This window comes from Grus americana, chromosome 4, assembly GCF_028858705.1.
Source record: "Grus americana isolate bGruAme1 chromosome 4, bGruAme1.mat, whole genome shotgun sequence".
In the NCBI taxonomy this organism is placed as follows: Eukaryota; Metazoa; Chordata; class Aves; order Gruiformes; family Gruidae; genus Grus; species Grus americana.
The window spans coordinates 55,938,461-55,958,852 of record NC_072855.1 but is presented as its reverse complement, the minus strand read 5'-3'; the positions used below and the strand labels follow the sequence as shown (position 1 = coordinate 55,958,852).

At 52.7% G+C, this 20,392-nt stretch overlaps 1 protein-coding gene across 1 annotated transcript in view; it reads right to left on the bottom strand.

The window, feature by feature from the left end:
• TET2 (tet methylcytosine dioxygenase 2) overlaps nucleotides 1–686 on the bottom strand; it is a 74,772-nt gene extending 74,086 nt beyond the window's left edge. Inside the window, exon 1 of the mRNA XM_054824502.1 lies at nucleotides 564–686. Within this exon, the coding sequence (XP_054680477.1) occupies nucleotides 564–593 (30 nt within the window). The 5' untranslated portion in view covers nucleotides 594–686. The remainder of the gene's footprint in view (nucleotides 1–563) is intronic.
• Nucleotides 687–20,392: the final 19,706 nt, after the last annotated feature.

Genomic DNA, 20,392 nt, shown 5'->3' with positions numbered 1-20,392 from the left:
ACTCCGCAAGCCCCCTCCCGCCCTCTCCCCCTTTCCCCGGGGCTGCGCCCGCCTTTGTGTCCGCCCGGGGCCGGGGAGCGGCACAAAGCCGGGGCCCGCCGCCGCCGCCCCGGCCCCCCCCCCACGGCCGCGCTCCGCGGGGCTCAGCGTGCGGGCGGCCCCGGGAAGCCGAGGAGAGGGGGTGGGAATGCCGGTCCCCGCGGGGCGCAGCGCCGCCCGGGGCGCGGCGGAGGGGAAAGCGGGGCAGCCCCGCGGCGGGGAGCAGCCGGCCGGCCGGCGGGCGCTCAAAGGCGGCGGGGCGCCTCCCGCCACCGTCCCCGTCCCCCCGCCGCCGCCGCGCAGACAAAGACGCGGGGAGGGGCGGCGAGGCAAAGTTGGGGGCCGGCCCCGCGGGGAGGGGGCGGCGGGGGCCCGCGGCGCCCCCCGCCGCCTCTGTCAGTCAGCCATGTTGGGGGAGCCGCCGCGGCGCCCACCCCCCGCCGACACCCAGCGGCGCGGCGCAGCCCCGCGACACCCCCGGGGGACCGGGGAGAAGGCGGCCAGCGCGGGGGGCCCGCTCTGACCTCTGCCGCGTCCCTCAGCCTTGCCGACATCCAGCACGCACAGCCGGGCGCCGCGCTCCCCGCTCCTACAGGGCCGCCATCTTGCTTCCTTCTGCTCCTTGACGAAAGCGGCCGGGCCCCCGCATCAATATGCACGCGGCGCCCTGACGTCGGCGCCCGCCCCGCGTGCCGCACCGCCCCGCGCGCGCAGCACACCCCCCTGGCACCGCCACCCCCCCTCCACGCGGCGCGGCGCCGTGCGCCCCCGTGCAGCGGGTGCGGGGGCGCCCCCGTCCTCCTCCCTGTCCCCGACCGCGGGGCCGCCGCCCCGCCTGGGGCTTTTTTTCAGGCTGCTGCCGCTTTTTGCCCTTTTGGGGTTTTTTTCCCCGCTTTTCCCCTCTCCTTCCCCCCCCCCCCCATTCTGCTTTCCCCCCTCTCTCCGCACCGTTTTGCGCCCCGCGCCGCGCGGGAGCTGGCGGGTCCGTGGGGCACCGCCGGGTTGCAGGGTGCCGCCCGCCAGCGGCAGCCCCCGCGACCCGGGGCACCCCCCTCCCGCATTCCCCCCCCCCTCCCCCGCCGGGGCCCGGCGGCTCTTTCCCACGGCCGCGGGGGCCCGTCTGCCGTCCCCGCGGGACGGACGGCTGCGGGGGCCGCGACTTCTTCCTCGGGCTGCTTTCCCTCGGCTGCGGCCGGGGGCTTGGGGCACCGGTAGCGCCGCTCGGTAGCCGGCTTGCGATGTAAAAGAAAAGCCAAAAAAAAACCCAAAAAAAATCAACGCCGAAAGCTCCTCGGCTTTCCCCAAAAGTGAGTCCCGGGCCCACGTGCTGCACCACTCTGCGCAGGTCCAACCGGACACCGGGCCAGGCGAGCGCCCACTTCCACACGTCTGCACACCCCGCGGCTCGGGTGCGTGACTCCCCGCGCGTCCCTGGCGAGCAGGGCTAATTACACCGCTCCCAAACTCTGGCTTTGTTGCTCTCCACAGGAGAAACGGTATCATGCCCGCCACAGCTGGAGCCGCAGAAGGACATCTGACTGCTGGTCTCAGCCCCGTGGCCCCGGGAGCGGGATTTGGTGTCCCCCCGGCCTGCCAGCCCTCGCCAGCCGGGGACAGGCTGCTGCTGCCGTCCCCTCCGTACGCCATCCCGCTCCCGCACCGCTCGCCGCCCTCCTTCTCCGGAGGAGCTGGAGCCTTTCCAGCCGGGCGGCTGCGGGGACCAGAAGTAAGAGTATGCAAAACCGCCTCTGTGGGAACCGACGCTGGGGTTTCACACCACCGAAACACCGTCCTGGAAGTCCTGAGCACCAAACTGACCCGGTGGCCTCCCCTCCGCGGTGCTGTCCCAGCCGCGCAAACCAGAGCAGCCTCCAGACTGCTCTACTCCGGCCTGCCTGAGAGGTGTTGCGGGGCCGGGGGGGGATTTTAGGAGAGCATTAGCTTCCCAGCCAGACCCTCTCCCACCTGTGGATGTGTCCTTCACGCCAGGGGTGGCAGGAGGGGGTCTACAAGCGCTGTGCTCATCAGCGGTGCCCGGGAGAAGCCGTATGCGCGGTTGTCCCCCACCAGGGGAAGGCAGGATGGTGAGAAAGTGCTTTAGCAAAATGCCACATTCGGCGCCCTCGATGCAGATCGGAGTGATTTCTAAGAAGTTCGGGTCATCGCTGAGTAATTTGTTTTTCACATCACAGGTTGTTCTCTGGCTTTTGGTTTTGCTTTAATTTCTGTGAAACATTTCAGAAGCAGACTGGAGATAAAAGGTTGCCCTTACAACTGGCTAAAATAGCTCTGTGCTGACGGCAGAGCGTCACTCCTGTGCCCGTGACGGGCAGCTCCCTCTCCCCAGCCCTCGGAAAGGTGCTGGCCTGGCAAGCCCTATCCCGTAGGAAAATACATGGGTTTTCTAGACAAAAAGCATTGTGTTTACTTCAACAGAAATGACTTCAGCAGCATCTCGTGCAGCCTACACCTGTGCAAATAGGCTCAGTCTCTGTCTCTTTTTGGAAGAGTGAATGACACAAAGAACGGTCAAGGTCTGTCTCAGTTTTGCCAGATTATTTTCGCAGCACTTGCTTGATTTCCAGCAGGCTTTAATCAGTATTTCAAACTCTTTTAAGTCTGCGTATTTATTAAAGCCCAGGGTTGCTTTTTCCCCTGGTGCGGCACATCCAGCCAGGAACGAGCACGCTCGACCTCATAGCAGGTGCAAAGTGCTGTCTCCTCCCTGAGCCGCTCTTACGGCACCTGCAGAGACACCTCCGTCCTCCGCACCATCTTGTTCTGCCTATCCAGGTCACACTATCAACAGGGTTTGGCTGGGCCTCTGTCTCTCTCTCAGTGCTTTTCTCCAGTATTTGCATTGCGCAGGGTGAGGTGACCCTCCTTGGCATGGCTCACATCCCTCCCGTGCCCGCGTGCCCTTCGCGGCTGGAAAAAGCAGGTGGCTGGGTTTGGCAGGACCCTGCTGTGCCAGCTCCCGGTTTCAGCGGGAGCGCAGCCCTCTCTTCCCTTTGCATGAGCAAGCAGCTGCAAACCTGGCTGACTGGGTGGGTTAAATGAAAAAAAGAAAGAAGAAAAAAACCCGACAACCAACCCCAAAGCCACAAGCAGGAGCTTTACATTGAGCTGCAATTCTTTTCTTTTCCGACTGTGCTCCTGTGCTGAAGATAAGAAAGAGACAACTCGTGCATATCTGACCTGCACGTATGAATGTGAGAGAAGTGTGCATTTTTTAAATGCTTCCTGTCATAGGTGTGGTTCACTTCTCTATTATTTTCTTTCTCTTTTTTTTTTTTTTTTAAACTTTACTGCCCTAATGACAGCCTGTCGTAATCACCAGGCTCAATAAACCCAGGCGCAATCCTGCTGAACCAGCAGTACTGTCTCCTCTCCCAGAGGACAAGGCACATTTACCGGAGCCTCCCCTGCTCGGCTGCGATGTGCTCAGCTATCTTGACCTACAAGCCTCCTAATTGACCCGGTGCCCTCCCACAGCCCTGCCACATTTTGACAGACCGCAGGATCTTTTGGCTTCCAAAGCAACGGCTTTCTGTTACGCATGCCTCTGTCAAATGCCGCTTGCTCTACAATGCACGTTTCTTGGTATCTGTTAGCAGCCTAATGAGAGGGACATGGATCTAATTCCTCCCTTGGAGTAGTTCTGTTGGCTTCAGTGTATTTATTGCATGAGAAAAATCTGACCCATTTTGCTTTGCCATAACTTTACCTATCAAACGGGGAAAAAAAATGCCCAATCTTGACAATAGCAAGGAGTAACTTAAAAAAAAAAACCCAAACCCTCTTGCCCTTAAAGAGTTGAGGGGGAAAAGTCTTTTACTTCTCGAACATGCTGTTCCCAGCCTAAAGTTGCATACATTTTTTAAAATAGGTATCTGCTGTAAAGTATGGATATGCAGCTGCCTTGGAAATATGCTCAAATGCACTTAGCTCAAGCGGTATTTCGGAGTTGTTTCTAGGGCTATCACAGCCACACCATTTTTCTTCTCGGTCAGTCTTTCCATCTGTAAGCAATGAAAAGAAAAAAAAAAAGGCGGGGGGACGACATCTCAACTGATTAAACACATGGAGTCAGGAATCCTACCAAAAAAATCCCACTCCAGACTATGTGTGTCCACCGCTATCCTTGTCAGGTTTTGCTCTTTTTGCGATCAGCTGGGAACAGGGTAATGTGCTTTGATCTCTCGGAGCAGAGAGTTAATAGCAGTAAAGGCCAGAGGCCTGATTGTCACACGGTGCGACTGCAGGACAGGTGCCTGGGGGAGTCACTGCAGGTCGTGTTCCTTATTGCCCCCACGGCCACTGCAGCGAGGCAAACGTTTCATGAAAATGTCAGGTAAAAAGCATCCTGTCATTTGGCAATTAGAGCATTTGTGTACACAACGTGTAATTGCACACAATGAGATCAATGATTTAAAAGAGCGTGGGCCTTACCCCTCTGCTAAAGGGAAAGCTCGCTCTCCGTGAAGGATGTCAGGGCGGCCAGGGCACGAGCTGCAGCCGAAGTTTCCTCCTAACTCTAAAGCTGCAACGAGCAAACCTGACTGACTTACTGAAGGGATGTAATGTACTTGCCCCCCCTCAGACCCCCGCATGAAACATAAAGATGTATAGTGCAAATAATTTTTCACCCTTTACCCTGCATTGAGGAATACGGGGGTTTATATTATCTGCCCACTTCACGTAGCTTGCTGGACCAAATTCAACTCTGACTCAAAATTTCTGTGCAAAAACCAGTTCAGAGCCATAATTAAATTGTTTCTCCTGAGCCTGCAACACTTCATGTTGTTTTATTCATGTTTTCTTCCCCCCATCATAAAGTGTGAACAGCTATGTGAGGTAAGGGGAAACAAATTTGCTGGCTAGCCCATTTCACCTCCTCAAGCAAATCCCAGGAGTCCAGAGGACCGTCAGCTGCGACTCGATAGGCCTACAGAAAATCTCTCATGTCCTTTCTCCATGTAGACATTTGTCTCTGTCTTCCACCGAGGGACACTGATTTCTCACGGGGCCACGTCCGGATCACAGCAGCATCCACCAGAAGCCCTACAGGGACAAGGTGTGGGAAAGGCAACGGGACCAGTTCAGTGAGCCATCATTTTGATTTGGTTTATACTTTCAGCAGGGCTTTTTCAGGTCCCGAGACATCCGCTTGTCCATGTGCTCGAGAGCCCAGCCTCAGAGCTGAGGGATCGGACTGATGCTGGGGCTGCAGCTAGGGGTGGCCCTGCCGGACTCCAGCACAACAGGACGCCGCTTTATTTTTTCTCTGAATTCATCAAAGGTCGCTATTTGTCATTTCTTGGCATTCCTTCCCTGGACAGGAGTGGGCTTTTCTAGGACCGCACAGATGAGACGGTGCAGAGGAAACGCAGCAGGAAAGCTGGTCTGTTGGCGGTAGCTCAGTGTGGAGTTTGGGGAACAAGGTGCCTAACGGCCAGGATGCCTGCTGGGATGACATCAAAGCTGCGGTGTGTTATCTGCCCAGCACCATCATTCTGCTGGTGGGAGGCGCGTGTCTCTCCATGATGGAGAAGAGCTGCAGATGGTTCAACTTTTCAGCCCTTGACTTTTTGCCAATGGCTGTCGATGTCTTTGTGCTGCTATTCAGTGTTTTATGGCTCTGAAGGTGACTGTAGCCTCCTGATTGCTCGGGCATTTGTGGCTGGAAAGGCTGAATTTGGGCACCTCAGGCGCCTGCTGGGCAGTGCCTGCCCCCAGGACCATGGCCAGAACGCACGCCCCGGGGTGAGGTGAGGAAGCCCCTGACCCTGGAGCAGGGGTAAGGGTGGCTTAAGGAGAGGTGAAGCAGGAGGACCCTCTGCGGGGTCTGAAGGTACAGCTCGTCCTTTCGGCTGTGGGAGTATAACCTTGAATCCTTCATGCAGGGGAAGCAGAGACTCCTCTCACAGGCCTGTAGGGGAAGGTGCAGGCTGAGGGATGGAGACCTGGTCTCTGGTTTCTCCTGAGGAGTGGCACTTTATTGACTTCTAGGAATAACCTTCCAAAAAAAGGCCAGAAGCTGACCCGCACAGAAAGGGCTCTCAGCACTGTGTATAGATCCTGGATGCAACTGAGTCGGTGACATTCGGGACCAAAGTCAGCTCTCCCTGCTCTGCTTATCCCACTCCCCAGCCTGCCGGCATCCCTCGGGCATCTCCAGTCCCGGACTGCAGGGCCTTTGGGAGGGCAGCAAAGCCAAAAAAGCAAATGAATCAACCTGGTACCACAGACCAACATACACAGGAGGACAAGAGCAGAGTGCGTGGGAGCCCTTCCCCAAAATACCTGCCTCCGGGAGCAGAGAGGGCAGGCAGTCTTGCTCCATCAGTCTTGCTTGCCATGGCTGAGTGCTCGCTCTTCCACAGGCGAATGCCTGCTGTACCAAAGCATGGTGAGGTGTGCTATGTTTCTGTCAAGTACATTACACAGTCATCAGGAGCCTCGAAACGCCACCATCGCCATCAATCCAGCTCTGGGGAGGAAAGCTGTGCCGGTGCCGAGCTGCACTATTAGTCCTCCATGGTATCATTAAAGCAATGACATGAGACTGGGAGTGCTTCTGCCCGGTGCCACCAGCCCACCGGTTTTGGGCTCTGTATGTAACAGTGTGCATCTCTTTCTGCCTTTCCAGGCTAGAGCAACATTTGGTAGCTGTATCCATTGATTCTCTGGTTGTTGGAGGAATTAAAATCCTCTGATAACCCCTGAGCTGTGAGCATATTACCACTGCATGAATAGCTAAGTGCTGGGGTGGACTGAGCAGAAGAGGCAGCTTACAGCTGCCAAATCCCTTTCCCAAAATTTTCCCCTGCCTTCTCTGCTGACATCTGGTTTTCTCTTCATCTTCAAAGCCCTCCACAGCCTTGCGGTTGGCATCCTGGTGTGCATCCTCGCGTACTGCCCACGGGGTCTGCTGCACCAGCAGCGTCACCGCGCGCGCTGGCAGCCCTCACCCTGCGGCTCCGCAGTGGCGTTACGGGAGCAGAGAGGCGGATGAGGCCACAGAGCCTCCTACATGCTCTCCCTGGTCTCTGCCGGTGGCGGTGATGGAGGAGAATCCCTTGCGTACGAACCCTCTGTAGGTGAGCGAGCAGAGCCTGTGCAAAGTGGGGACAGGTGCAGGAGGCTTCGGCACTGCTGTTTCTGATATGGGCATCAGTAGTGTTGACTCCAGCCAGCACAACGTCACTCCCGGGCCCTGCCTTCTCCTCAGCTTTACCGAAAAGTGTCCCAATTTGAATGGTGGTTTGTTTCCAGGAGCCACTCTGTCCTCTGTCCCCTGTCCCTGAACATGACTTTGGGTCAACTGCAAATTGAAGGGGACAGATGGAGGGCTAAATTCCTACAGGTTCTGGTCCCTGAGAGGTGCTCAGTGTCTTTTCTTCTCAGAAACTGACTCTGGCTTCCTTGGAAAATCGGGGTAGAAGATGAAGGAGTGACTGAGCACGTACCTCCTGCAACCGCATTTTTAAATTAGGTATCTGAAGACAGGCTCCCTGTGTCTGTAGTTAGGCATTGAGGAAAGATGGCTCTGTTTCAGGTGAGCTTGATGTCCACTGGTGTCACTGGTGACAGTCTCAGGGAATCAATACTGGTCACTTTTAGATATTTTCCAATATCTAGATTAAACATACAACTTTAGATATCAGGAATTTGGTCATTTTCTACAGTCATCTCGCAAGTAGGAGGGAAGAGGTCTTGCCATTGACTTGGAGAAGCCAAGGAGATGTGCCACTTTCTGAAGTGCAGCCTGTGCTTTCCTAGCAGATATGAAAGCTGGATCCTAAGAAAGTCCTGCAAAGGGAAAAGCGCTGAGGGAAAACCAGCAGAGACTGATGTAACAGCTAACCTGGGTGACACACAGAGACCTGGGCTGCGTTACAGCCGATGCTGGCGTTTGGAAGGAGCCTTAGCTGTGTGCGTGGGCAGGAGCTGGGAAAGGCAGCGGTTGCATGGTTGTGCGACTCATAAAGAGCTTTACCTTTTCATTTTTAATCATCATTTGCCTTTTTAACGACCTCAGTGGGACTCTGCTTGTTGCTTTCCCTTTTCCCAGGGCATCCGGATGAGAAGGCCAAACCTAATCACAGGGTTGCCATCGACCCCGTGATTCAGAAACTCTCAGCCCCTGAGCAGAAGCAACTGTGTCACGTTTGTTTGTACCCTTAGTGCAGGCACAATTATATTGAGTTAAATTCTGCTTAAATCAATTTTGCCCGATAAATAAAAGTTATGTGCAAAGCTAACTGCTTTGCAGCGTGCATTTAAGCAGCTAACTGGTGTTCAAAAGCAATGTATATGCGTGTGTACCCGTGATCTCGTTAGTGTGGATTTTCTAATCTAGAAGCAATGTATAAAGAAGAAAAATGTTGTAGCTGTCTTTGTCTCTTTAGATTTCCTTCTCTGGCAGAGCAGTTCATCTGTGGTCCTAGCTGAGCTGTCAGCTTGCTTTGATTTTTTTTCTTGCATGCCTGCTACTGTTTTAGGCAGGGAGTCGGCACCATAGCTCCTTGGGGGCAAGAGGTCTGGGTTTGGACATGACCTGGCAATATCCTGGGGTTTTGCAGCTTGGGGAAGGAGCTAGGTGTTTGGTTCTTTTTCTTTGAGTGAATGTGAGGACGTTATATCCAGTCTCCCTTCCTCCCTCATTTCTTCAAAAAGCTGTAGAAAAGCTCTACTGAAAGATGCAGACATACATCAGGCACAGACTCACCACATTATATATATTAAAAGGTACATTTTTGTCTGAGGATTTGAAGAAAAGATGAATCGGGTGGCAGGGCTCTGCAGCTCCGAGGCACCAGCAAAAGTCCTTGCCACCCTGAGCAACTTAAAAACCCCACAAAATTCTTTCTTCTTTGGGGTGTGTGGACAGTGGGGAAAAGCCATCTATCTTTCCCAGCTCATTGGCGCAGCTTTCACTCTCACCAGCCTTTCTCTGTGGGCGAAACGTACCATCCTGCACCCCTTTTCGGTGGGTGGCGGGGTGATGCAGCAGCAGGTGGGACTGGCTTTCAGTTGCTGGCGTTGGCAGGTGCCTCGGGGCAGGGCTGGGGGCTGGTGGCCAAAGCGTGGCCAGTGGTCAGCCTTCGAACAGCGTCATTACACCTTTCCACGCAGCCGGTGCCTCCAATGAATATGCCACCGGCTGTCAAAATGAAAAATAGCCGTGGCGCTTCTCGACGGTGACAACCTGTCCTGTCTTCTCCTTCCTTTAATGGGGTGCTGAGACACAAGGGAAAAATGATTTTATGAAGCTGGTAAAAAGTAAAAAAAAAATCATAAATTGTAGCTGTTGGGTCAATTTCTGCCTTGCTAATTCCATCTCTGAAAAACTAGAAGATGTATTAAAAAGTGATTGCTGTGAGAAAACGAGATTGTGGCCGCTGACTCTGATTGCCACATAGTCTGCAATGTATTTATTTTATTTCCATCCAGGACAAAGCTGTGGATGAGATCCATGCCTCCATGACAGCATCCTCATTTTTTCTGCAGTGCCAAGGAAGTGGTGGTGCTACTGATCGGATGTCCTCAAACTGAAGCAGCTTAAGAGACATAAGTTTTAGAGGATAGTTATTTGGCTTTTTCAGAAAATTCAGCTGCTGGATGCTTTTAGGGCATCTCAAATTAGGGACCTGCTTTATGAGATTTTTACTTCCAGTCCCACTTTGCCTTGCTTTTCCATTTGTAAATAAGACCACTAATACCCTTATCAGCAGAGGGATTTAGCGAAGATAAACAGATTTGTTTTTAATTCCTTCAGAAATCATGCCAGAAGTACAGAAAATAAACAAGAAGTATTTGGAGTCTCAGCCCAGAAGCAAACCAGGATTTAGTAGGCACCATGGAGACTCTGGGGGAGAGATCACAGCTGCGATGGGTAGGGAAGGGCACGGATGATTTAGGAAAACTAAGCAGAAAAAACAGGGGTTAAATGTTGCAGCAAATACCAAGAAAGGCTGTTCTTCATCTGACGTTCGGGAGGAAGCAGGAGGAAGATTTATCGAGTGAGTTTGGAGATAGATAAAGAGGGAAAAGAGGAGGGTGTCAAGAGGAGAGTTGTTACAGCCCACTTGGTCGGAAGGGAGATGTTTGGGAAGGTACTGCGTAAGCAGCCATGAAGCTGTCACCATTGGTGATGAAGGACTTCCCCTAGGCCCTGCCCGTGGGGGGACAGTCCCCAAAAGGGGCACAGGCTCAGCATGCCTGGGGACACCAGTGGGGAGGTATCCTCTGCTGTTCACAGCTGGGCGAAGCTTCAGATGGAGAAATGCAGCCAGCTGGAGAGCCGCGCTTCCAGTAATATATTAGACGAGGGAGTTCAGAGATGGTTTGCTGGGATGACAGCTTATACAGCGAGGCTCTCCCCCGAGCACAAGGGTTTGGGACTGCTGAATCGGGATTTTGGCAGCTGTGAGGACGTGGTAAGTCGTCTGCTCCGTGTTAAATTCTGTTAAAATGCCGAGCATCGACTGCCCTTCACATCGCTGGAAATAAAACAAGAAAAACCTGGGGTACTTGGCAGCAAGGCACATCTATTGCCAAGACAATAATTTCTGACTGTAAAGATAGTTCTGTGCTGAAACAAGTCGCCCAGAGAAGATACTGCCCCGGAGGCTCAGCAGGGCAGGGCCTGTCAGGATACGTCCACCCACGCAGGCCAAGGGTGGGCCAGGAAACCACCTGCAGTCCTTCTCAGACCCGCATTTCCAGCACACCAAGAAAATTACGGACTTTTTTAAGAGTCTCAGGAAGAACAGCAGCATCCCAGTTGGAGACCATACAGAAAATAAAATCTGGGTGCCGAAAGTAAAATAAATAGTGGAGATGTGCTATTTGCTGGGCTATCCACACTCATCGAGTTACAGGCCACATTGTCACAGGTGAAGGAGGGGACACAATTAATGTTGCTTTTTTCTAGGATCCTGGGAAGTGGACTGAATCTGGAATATTAAAATATGCATTGATAAAATATGGCTAGTTGTAAACTGAGGAGTGACTCGAATGGAAAATGTTCTTTGATTTATTGAGATGGCAGTCCAACAAAGCCAAGCTTCAGAAGTATTTTAAATTACTTAAATATGATAAAAATACATAAATTTGAAGTCAAATTAAGGAAATAAAATTCTGGTGGGAAATACATAGGGAAGCAGGGACATTCAAAGTAATTACAGGGAGGCTATACCTGTTTGGGAATGAGGGACACACGTCCAAATGATGCTGACAGGTTGGAAAGATTTCGGAGAGGACCTGCCAGCTTGCCATCAGTTCCTGACCTTTTTTCTGAGGTCAGAAAAACTTGTCGCCCTCTGAGAGATGTAAAGAAGTTCAACCTATTTATTTTAAGAACAGCAATGCTAAGATCACAGTCCTCAAATGTCTACAAAGGGAAACATTCTCAGTAGCTGCAACTTCTTTAATCTGGCAGACAAAGGCAAAACAAAACACAGTGGACAGGGGCTAAAGCTGGAGAAATTCAGTCTGAAAGGTTCTTGTTTTTAAGAGCAAGTGGCATTCTTTTCCTAAGTTGCAGAACAATTTAGCAGGGGAAGTGGCAGAGCCTTTCCACCAAGGGTTTGACTAAAAGAACATTTGCAGTGCTTTAGCTGGTTACTTAAAGGCTGTGCTGTATGAGAGGTCAGGCAAGATGACTGTGTCATCTAATCTAGTCCGTGGATCACAATTTTATGTCATTTGTGCTGTTACTGCAATTAAAGCATGATGCGAGCCGTTAACCTGAAGATGTCTGCCCTGTCGCTGGAGGTCCATCTGGTGAGTGGACATCTGGTGTTCGAGAGTGAAGAGGTAAAGTGCAAGATGCCCCACACAGAAGAATTGCAATGTTATTAATTGCACAGTCCTGCCAGGGCTTTTGAAGCCAGGGATTGCCGAAGGAATCAAGAGAGGCGACTGCTAGCTCACTGGTGAGCCCATGAAGCTTCCACCCACATCTTGCTCGGTAAAAGAAACTTTGTGGGCTATTGCTGCGGGGCTCCTTTGGCTTTGACCGTTTCAGCTGGCTGTCTCTCCCTGACAGAACTCGTCTTGATTTTCAAGCAGCAAAAAAAAAAAAAGGGTGCTCCATCTGAGGGAGGTCAAGAGAGCAACAAGTTTATGAAAAGGGTAGGACTCAAATTAATAAATGCGGGTGGGACAGAGATGGTGAGGTGCATTTGTCTTTCATATCTAGTCACCCATGTTAATCTGTTCTAATTGCATTAGAGGGAATGAACGGGCAACAGAGCTGATGTTTGCTGAGATCGGTGCTTGTAGCAGCTCCGGGCATCTGCGGGGAGATTTTACCAGGTCAGCTGTACTGAAGGCAAAGATGTCTCTCTCAAGCAAAGGTAGACACCATATATGTACATATGTGTCTATATTAGATTAGTGACAGGATATGTATGTATACATATGTATCCATAAATGCTCTCAGGAAAGACATCTTAGCTTAAAAAATTGCAATTGATGAACATAATACCCCTTCGCTCCAAACTTAGGTGAGACCCACGCTTTCCACATTGAAAAACAAGCTCTTAATTTCTCTTTTGCTCCTCTTGCATTTCAAATGCGATGTTTTCCCAGCAGGTAACATTCATCACATCCCCCATAATGTGCTGGCTCTTTCATACTGATCTTCCCCAGCAAAACTCTAGAGCAACAAATTGCGTGTTGTTAATGGGGGCTTCAGTACAGGTCTGAGTCTGTGAGGCTCACTGAGGACAAGCTTTGCCGAGACGAGGAGGGCAGGATCTGGTCTTGGAGCTGAACATCATATACACTTGATGATTTTTGCATTTCAGTCTAACTTCTTGATATTTTTCTCCCAACTCCATGGTTTTGCTGCATCCCTGTCTGAAGCCTCCTCATGCCATCGCTGTACCTGATGTGCATCACCTGGTGTCCAGCGAGGACATCCTGTTTTAATGATGTCTCCAAGTCCTTTTGGCTCTTGCACGTCAGTGGTGGTATCTGTGGGTGGGGAGGAGTGGAGAAGAGCGACATGGGAATGCAGAGATCTCATGTGCGTGTCCTCTTGATCCAACAGCCGCAAGGAGTTTGCATTTTTTAACCAATTTCCTCGTTACCTCCTGTCTTGCCTCCCTGGCGTGTAGGTATTCTTAGGTATGGCGGTGGTGAAGGCAGCGAGCTGCCCATTGGCAGAGTACTGAGGGGGGGAGATGCTGCACTCGGGGATGCAGCCCCAGCTCACAGCTGGTACCCTTCAGGTGACGGTGCCGGCTCAGGGTGCAAGGCGGCACAGGACAGAAAGCCAAACAGCAAACACTCACCTGCCAGAGCGAGGGGTGGGACACGGCTTGCTTCTGTGTAGTATTTGCAAACAATTTGCAGGGAAGCAGCATCAGTCTCCTCATCCCTGCGGGCCTGGCAGAAGTGTTTTCCTGCTCTGGGGCATTTCCCCATCCTCTCCACAGATGGGCTGGTGCCCCACGGGCTGGTCTTGTGTGTGCTCCTGGTGGGACTGCCCGTGGCAGGGGCCACCGAGGAGAGAGCCCAGTGGCTGCCTGGAGCATGATGTGTCTGTTCTGGGAGGATTTTGTGTAGGCATGTTGAATAGAATGGTGCTTCCTCCCGGCCGTGATGGATTGCAGCGGGGGAACATGCAAGTGCACTGCTGAGTATTAAAAAAAAAAAAAACAACCCCCATGATCTGGTCAGCAAAGGCCTGTGAGATTGGTTTTAAAAAATGTTATTTTTTTGCTTCTGTGATAATTTTGGCGTTCTTTGTGTTAAACCATCTGGGGTTTGAGCGGGTAATGACTGCTTGAAGTTTCTCCAAAACCGGCACCTTAAGCTGCAGCTTTCTGGGTCCCCCTTCAAAGCAGAAGGTGCTGGGAAACCAGGCGACTCCAAAGCCTTGGCTCTTGGGGTGAGTGTGAGTCACGGGTGGGTCTGGGTTAGCCCCGGGTGGTCCAGGCATGCTGGCCTGGGTGCAAAGGGTGAGGTTTAATGGAACCTGCCAGGCGAAGGGCTTGACCTAGCCTCGTCTTTCTCCGGTCCTCCCTCCCTCCCATCCCCTGCTCCCTTTCCCAGTCACCTTCCCGGTCCGCCCCCTGGTCCCACAGAAAACCAACAGCCTTTTCTTTCCGGAGGGAGCTGGTTGGCAGCCCCATCACTGCCACCGTAGCAGCATCCGCAGGCTGTAGCCATGGAAAGTTTCTTTTTAAGGCACAGCCCCCCCCAGGGCAGTTGGGGAAGCGAGGGGCCTGCATCCATCTCCTCTTCCCTATGCTCTAAACCCAGCCCTGTTTTAAGGACTCCCAAATTTTGGCTGGCCCGAGCATGGGGCAAGTGGGATGCTGTCGGCGCTACCGCCCAGTGAGGGGAGGAGAAGCAAACCAGGTACCCTGTGCGGTATGCTGCAGGCTCCCGAGGGGCCGGGGCTGTCCCTCCTGAGAGATTTATTGCTTGCTGTGTTGTTTTCCAGGTTGTTGGGGAGGGGGGGCAATTTTTTTTTTTCCCCACTTTTCCCCAATTAACTTTTGGGCTTTCCTTCTGCCAGTGGATTTTGAGAATATACTCACAGTATGCCAGGCCTCATCCCAAGGGAAGCACTAAATGGGAATTAACAATTAACATCTATTTCCGAGCCCCCGAAAAAAGAAAGTGTTGACACTCTTCCTGCTGTTAGGCTTCCAACAATAGGCGCTGAGCTGTCGTTACTTACCTCGCGTAGGCTAATTAGTCCCATACGTGTGGCTAGGAGCGTACGCACACCTGCTCTGTTTGGTGCTGCTTCTCCAGAGGTGAAGATTTGGGAATTCTTTCCAAAATGCCTCTGTGCCGGTAAAGGATGAACCGTAAGGGCAGAGCATCCTTCAGGACGGGCGTCCTGAGGAAGGACAGGCACCGACTGGCACAGCTCAGCGAGCGGCAAAACTCACATCCCAAGCAGGGAGAAATGCTTTTAATTTCAATATGCAAGCTTTTTAAAGTCAGAGGAGAAATCTCTGAGAGCAACAGCGAGGTCCAGCCTGCCTGGGCTTTAAATTTAAGAGAGCAGCGCAGCTCGCTGTTGCAAGAGGGGGAATTTAGAGAGAGATTTCCCTGCAGGGAGACATAGCTCTGCACAGGAGAAACCTCTTCCCTCTTTTTGGTGCTTTTTACTGGATTTCGATGGCACTAAATCCTATTGAGTCCTGCAGGTGTGTTTTGTCTCCTGAGGTAATGCTGCTGGGTAGGAAATTGCCTGTAAAATGCCGGTCCTGGTGAGTGCGCAATCTGGGGACTTGACTTTTGGGAGGGGGTTGTTCATTTCCTCCACATATTTATTTGACATTAAGGTGTCGGAAATACATATTTATGAGAAAGCAGCCATTGGATAGTTAGTAAAATCCCCGATGGTCTCTCTCAGTTTTAAACAGAAAGTGTTGCTCTCTGTGTATCGAAGCCAACACAAATCAGCGCAAACAATCGTTAAGTCATTAGCAAAGGCTGCGAATGCCAGTAGTCCTAATCCTAAGCCTTCTGGTGCTCTCCCCAGAATCGCCTGACTCGGTTGCATCCTGTTACACTTGCAATCTGCTTTCTGCTATCGGCAGATATGCTGGCAGCCGTTTAAATTCTCATTTAGAAAAATCTGAGACCGCTTGGGTAGGGGCTTTTTTTTTTCTTCCTTTTTCCTTGCTTTTTTTCCTGCTCCAGCGAGAACATCGCAGCTCCCAGAGGGCAGCCTGAGGAAAAGCTTGATCTCCCGCAGGGCTCAGCACCAGCAGCCCAATTTTGGGCTGCTGTAGCCCCTAGCAAGGGCAGCCGGGAGGGAAGGTAAGCCTTTCTGTGTGTGGGGACATCAGCCTGCAGTTCCCACGTGCCTCCTCATCCTCCGTCCCCATCCCTTATTTGGTTTACTTTCCAAGGAGACGTGGGAGAAGGTGATGCCAGCATTCCCACAGCCCAGAGAGGCATAACTCTTTTTCGAGGGCTCTTCTGGCCCAGAAGGGGCAGTGTGAGGGGCATGGGGGGAGTTTGCTCTCACAGAGCCGGGATTTGGCTCTGGTGCAAGGATAAACTTAATCTTTCTGGGAAAAGACAGGCGAAGAGAAGGTGTTGTTTTAACATGAACAGGGAGGTTGTTCGTCCTCAAACTCTTCCACTCCTCCTCTCAACATAAAACAGGGGGGAGCGGGGAGAGCCCCCTCTTCCCCCCAGCCCCTCCTGCAGCCCTTCGTGCAACCCTGGCCCGTGGTGGCACATCCCAGCGCTGCGGTCAGTCGCTCGCTGAGCGGACGGGGCACCTCCCAAGCCTCCCACCCTCCTCCCCATCCCCTCTGGCTTGCAAGGGCAGCCTGGACAAAACACTGTTTGCTGGAGCCGCCTGACAGCGCTGGCCCCCGGAGCCGCCATTCAGCCTCATGAAAGGTTTCCCTTTGCAAAGCCCTCCCGGCCGCCCGAGGTGTGAAGCCGCTGGCTGCCGCCGGTGCTGCTTGGCGCCTGCCGTTGCGGCATCCGCAGGCGTGAAATGCCACTGGGGGTGCCAGCTACTGACGCAGCGTGCAGTAGCATTAAGCATTAATTAATTTATGCCATTTCACTATAGGCAAAGCAGTTTAAAAGGCTTTAAAATGCACAAGGACATAAATTCTGCTCCCACCTCCCAATGCTTATGTATAAGTCTTTCCCTCTCTCATTTGCACAGCTATGAAGATGTCAGGAGGTTTCCTGTAGGATTTGGCTGGGATGCCAGCCCCGAGGCCAGCTTTTGCATCCCTAGGTCTGCTTTGCAGGAGGGATCTGCAGATGTGGGCAACCTTCATACAAATGTCATCTGCCCGGCTCCTGGTTTTGGGAAACCTTGTCCCAAGGCAATACTTTCTGATTTTCGGTCATGGCCCCATGACGTGGTGAACTGTAACCACCTCTTCTGAAAATATCTTGTCAGTGTAGAAACCCTGGTTTCTGTAACTATCTGTATACAAATCGTTAACCTAGTGTGAGGAAAATAATTTGTCCAGCAAAGTTTAGCTCCTTGGTGTTACTTTATGCAACAAAATCTGTATAAGCAAATAAAACCTGACAACCCCACTTTTGTCTGTAATGAACGACAGTAATCCTACTGACTACCTCCCAACAGAAGCTGCACACATCCCCAGTCGAGGAGAGTCATCGGATGTGCCTAACTGCTGCCCCAGGACTTGAGGGATACTTTGGTGAGCAGTTTTCTCCATGGAAGACTTTTTTGGGGGGAGGTCTGGGAAGCCACCAGAGGCAGATACACCCCTGGGTGGTTGGCACGTCCTTTGGCCAGCTTCCCACCAGCATGTGAAAACCATCCTCCCTTGCTCTTTCAGCTCTGTGCACCGGGGATGGACCTGGCCTGGGGGGCTGGTCCCTGTGTGTGTGGCCGGGCAGAGGACTGCTGGGTGATTTGGGGGCCATTTAGTTTAATCTTATCTGACTAAACTGGTCTCAAGGGAGGCTGAAGGAACTGACAAACGCTGGGTTTGCCTAATGGCTGTACTCTCAGGGAGACACCCACTGAAAGTCCTCAGGCAGATGTAGGAAGCCTAGGAGAACAGAAGGCACCTCGGTAGATGCTCTGAGATGCCCCAGGAGCAGTCAGGACCAGCAGGTGAACACCAGGCTGATGATGTCAAAATACAGCCTCAACATGCTCTTCCTCAATCATCCCACAAATCTGTGGGGTAAGTTCCTTCATCCCCCTGTTACAGGGAAACATAGGTCTGATTTTTCAGCATGAGAAAAGTCAGTCGGGGTGGCAGGGGACAGGGAGGCCGGTCCCCCCTGGAAGCAGCAGAGACCACCCCCATCTTCACATGGGTGGGACTACGTTGCTTTTGCCCAAAGCAGCAGCTGGCATGAGATGCGCACATCCACTGCCCCATGCGCTCTCGTACCAATAAGCCGAGCCACCGGCGACGTCAGGAAGAAACACCTGCTATTTTTAGCAAGGCTGTTATTTGCAGTGTAGGGAGGGGAAACTGGAGAGGAAAAGGAAAAGCTGCAGAAGTTAGATGGCTTTCCTCCAGGAAAGCAGCAAACACCACCACCACCTGGGAAAGAGGCAGCAAAAATCCGTTTGCTGTCAGGACAGCAGCGTCCCAGTGCAGGCAGGAGAGGTGTGGGCCCAGGGGTGTGCTCCAGGGAGGGGGTCCCTTTCCTTGCTCCCAGCCCCCTGGTTTTGCACCTCCTTGCTTGAGGACACCAGCAGTGACAGCAGCGCTTGTTTGTCCTTTCTGCAGCAGCTCTTTTGGGAGAAGGCGGCGATGGAGCCATCAGGAGGAAAGGGTTGTGTGCTTGGGGTCTTGGCAACGGGGAACCTGAAGGTAGCTCAAGCAAGAAAGGTGTATATATAGATGTATATGAAAATACGTGTGTATGTATGTGCATGATTTTAGGTGGAACAATGAGTCTGAGGGTTTGCCACCTGGAGCCCCCCTCAACATTTCCCTCTCCCGGCTCCCTGGGCTTCCTCCCCCTGTCCTGCGAGGGACCGGACTGAAGCAGCGGCTCCTGCACCTCTCTCTCCCCTCTCCCATCACCTCACCCTTGTGCTGGGGGGGGAGAGGGGTGCTGGTGGCACCCTCCCTGCCGCAGCTGAGCCTCCAGCTGTGCGGGCAGGTGTGGGGGCTGCACACCTGCGGCCATTCCTAGAGGCTGGGTTTGTTCCTCACAGCGTCTGCTCGGGGAGGAAATGGCTCCTGCGGCAGAAAGGGGCTTGCCTCCCAGAGGGAACGGGCTTTACCTCGCTGCCTTCCGAGGAAGCGAGACCTCCAGAGCACCACAAGACGCTGCGGAGGAAATGAATCCCCTGCATGGAGACAGGGCAGGGGAGGGCGACTGGACCAAGCCCTCCCAGCAAGGCATGGGATGGAGGGGGGGGGCATGGGCATGGGGTGCAGGCAGCCCTTCACTTGGGGCCTACTGATGACAACACACAGGTTTGGCTCATTTTGCAGTACCCCTTTTCACTAAAGATGTTAATTTTACTGAAGAAAAAATATTTCCTGGATAAAAGTTATTTTGAGGGCAAGTATCCCATTGCCACCACAGGCAGTTAAGGTCTAGTCCTGGGCTCCTGCTGACAGCTGCCAGGTCTTCGTCGCAGCTTGGAGAGCAGCGTAAAGCTGCTTACCTGCCCCGAGGGGAAACCCCTCTCCCTCCTCCGGGTGACAGGTTTGTGACATGTGCCTTCAGGACGTTCAGTTTCTCAGAAGTCACAAATGGCACTCAGTGCCAATAGCTGCCAAATCACACGTGCTTTCTGTGGGTGTATGTGTGACTATAGAAGCAGTCACACAAACATATACACACATGCATATACATAGAGATAGATATATATATATACACACACACACACGTATGCCTATATACATCATGTGCCCCCAAACCATTTATCGGTGAACGGGGTCTGTCTCAGTGGCACAGAGACGAAGCGGGCCACGTCCTCCGCTGTCCCTGGCTCCCTCCCTCCCGGGGGGGTTTAGGGTGGTCTCGGCCGGTGTGCGGGCGCAGGAGCTTGGCAGCACTGCCCTTGGCACCAGCTGCTTCCCGTGGCGCGTGGCTGTCACATCTCTAAGTCAGTGCAGGTGGCAGATGATTCATCTCCGGCATCGGTACGACGCTCATCTGCGCAGTCTCAGGTTAGATGGGGTGTGTTGGGTTTTTTTTCGATGCCCAGATGATTCATGTCCTTGTGCTCGTGCTTCAAAAGCTTCAGTCCCAGGGGCATGGTCTTCTGTGGTCGGTCTTCTAGGAAAATCGTGCCACCACTTCCCTCCCTCCCTGCTAAGCAGCACCATCTGGGCTTTTTGCACACTCTACTCTTTGCTTTCTAATTTCCTTACAGCTCGGTTTATGCAGCATCCAGATAGCATCAGCTATCCGGGAGCAGCAATTCTCCTTGCCCTCTCATCCCTAATATTTTAGGACGGCAGTGATTACCATAGCATCTTCCAGTTTCACTCCTGCAGGATTTGCCTGAAGGTGGTGAGATGGTGTGACTGAAAATGTCTCACCCCAGAAGGATCTCCCCAAACACCTCTACCTGGGGCAAGTGAGCACATCCTCCTTGAAGGAAACCAAAATGCTCACCCAGAGTGACAAAGCACATACTCAGCTTTTAGGAGCATGGAGGTAAAATCCTTTCAGCTGCCAGGAATAAAGCTAATCAGATACTGCTCTACTTGTTGGCCCATGAGGTGGTGAGAAAGAGCTGCCAGAGATAACAAGGGTCAGGGGCATGGGGGCTTTAAACTGGGTGTTTGCCAGATCCAGGGGGAGATGGTGATGATGATGATGATGATGATGATGATGATGATGATGATGATGATGATGATGATGATGATGATGATGA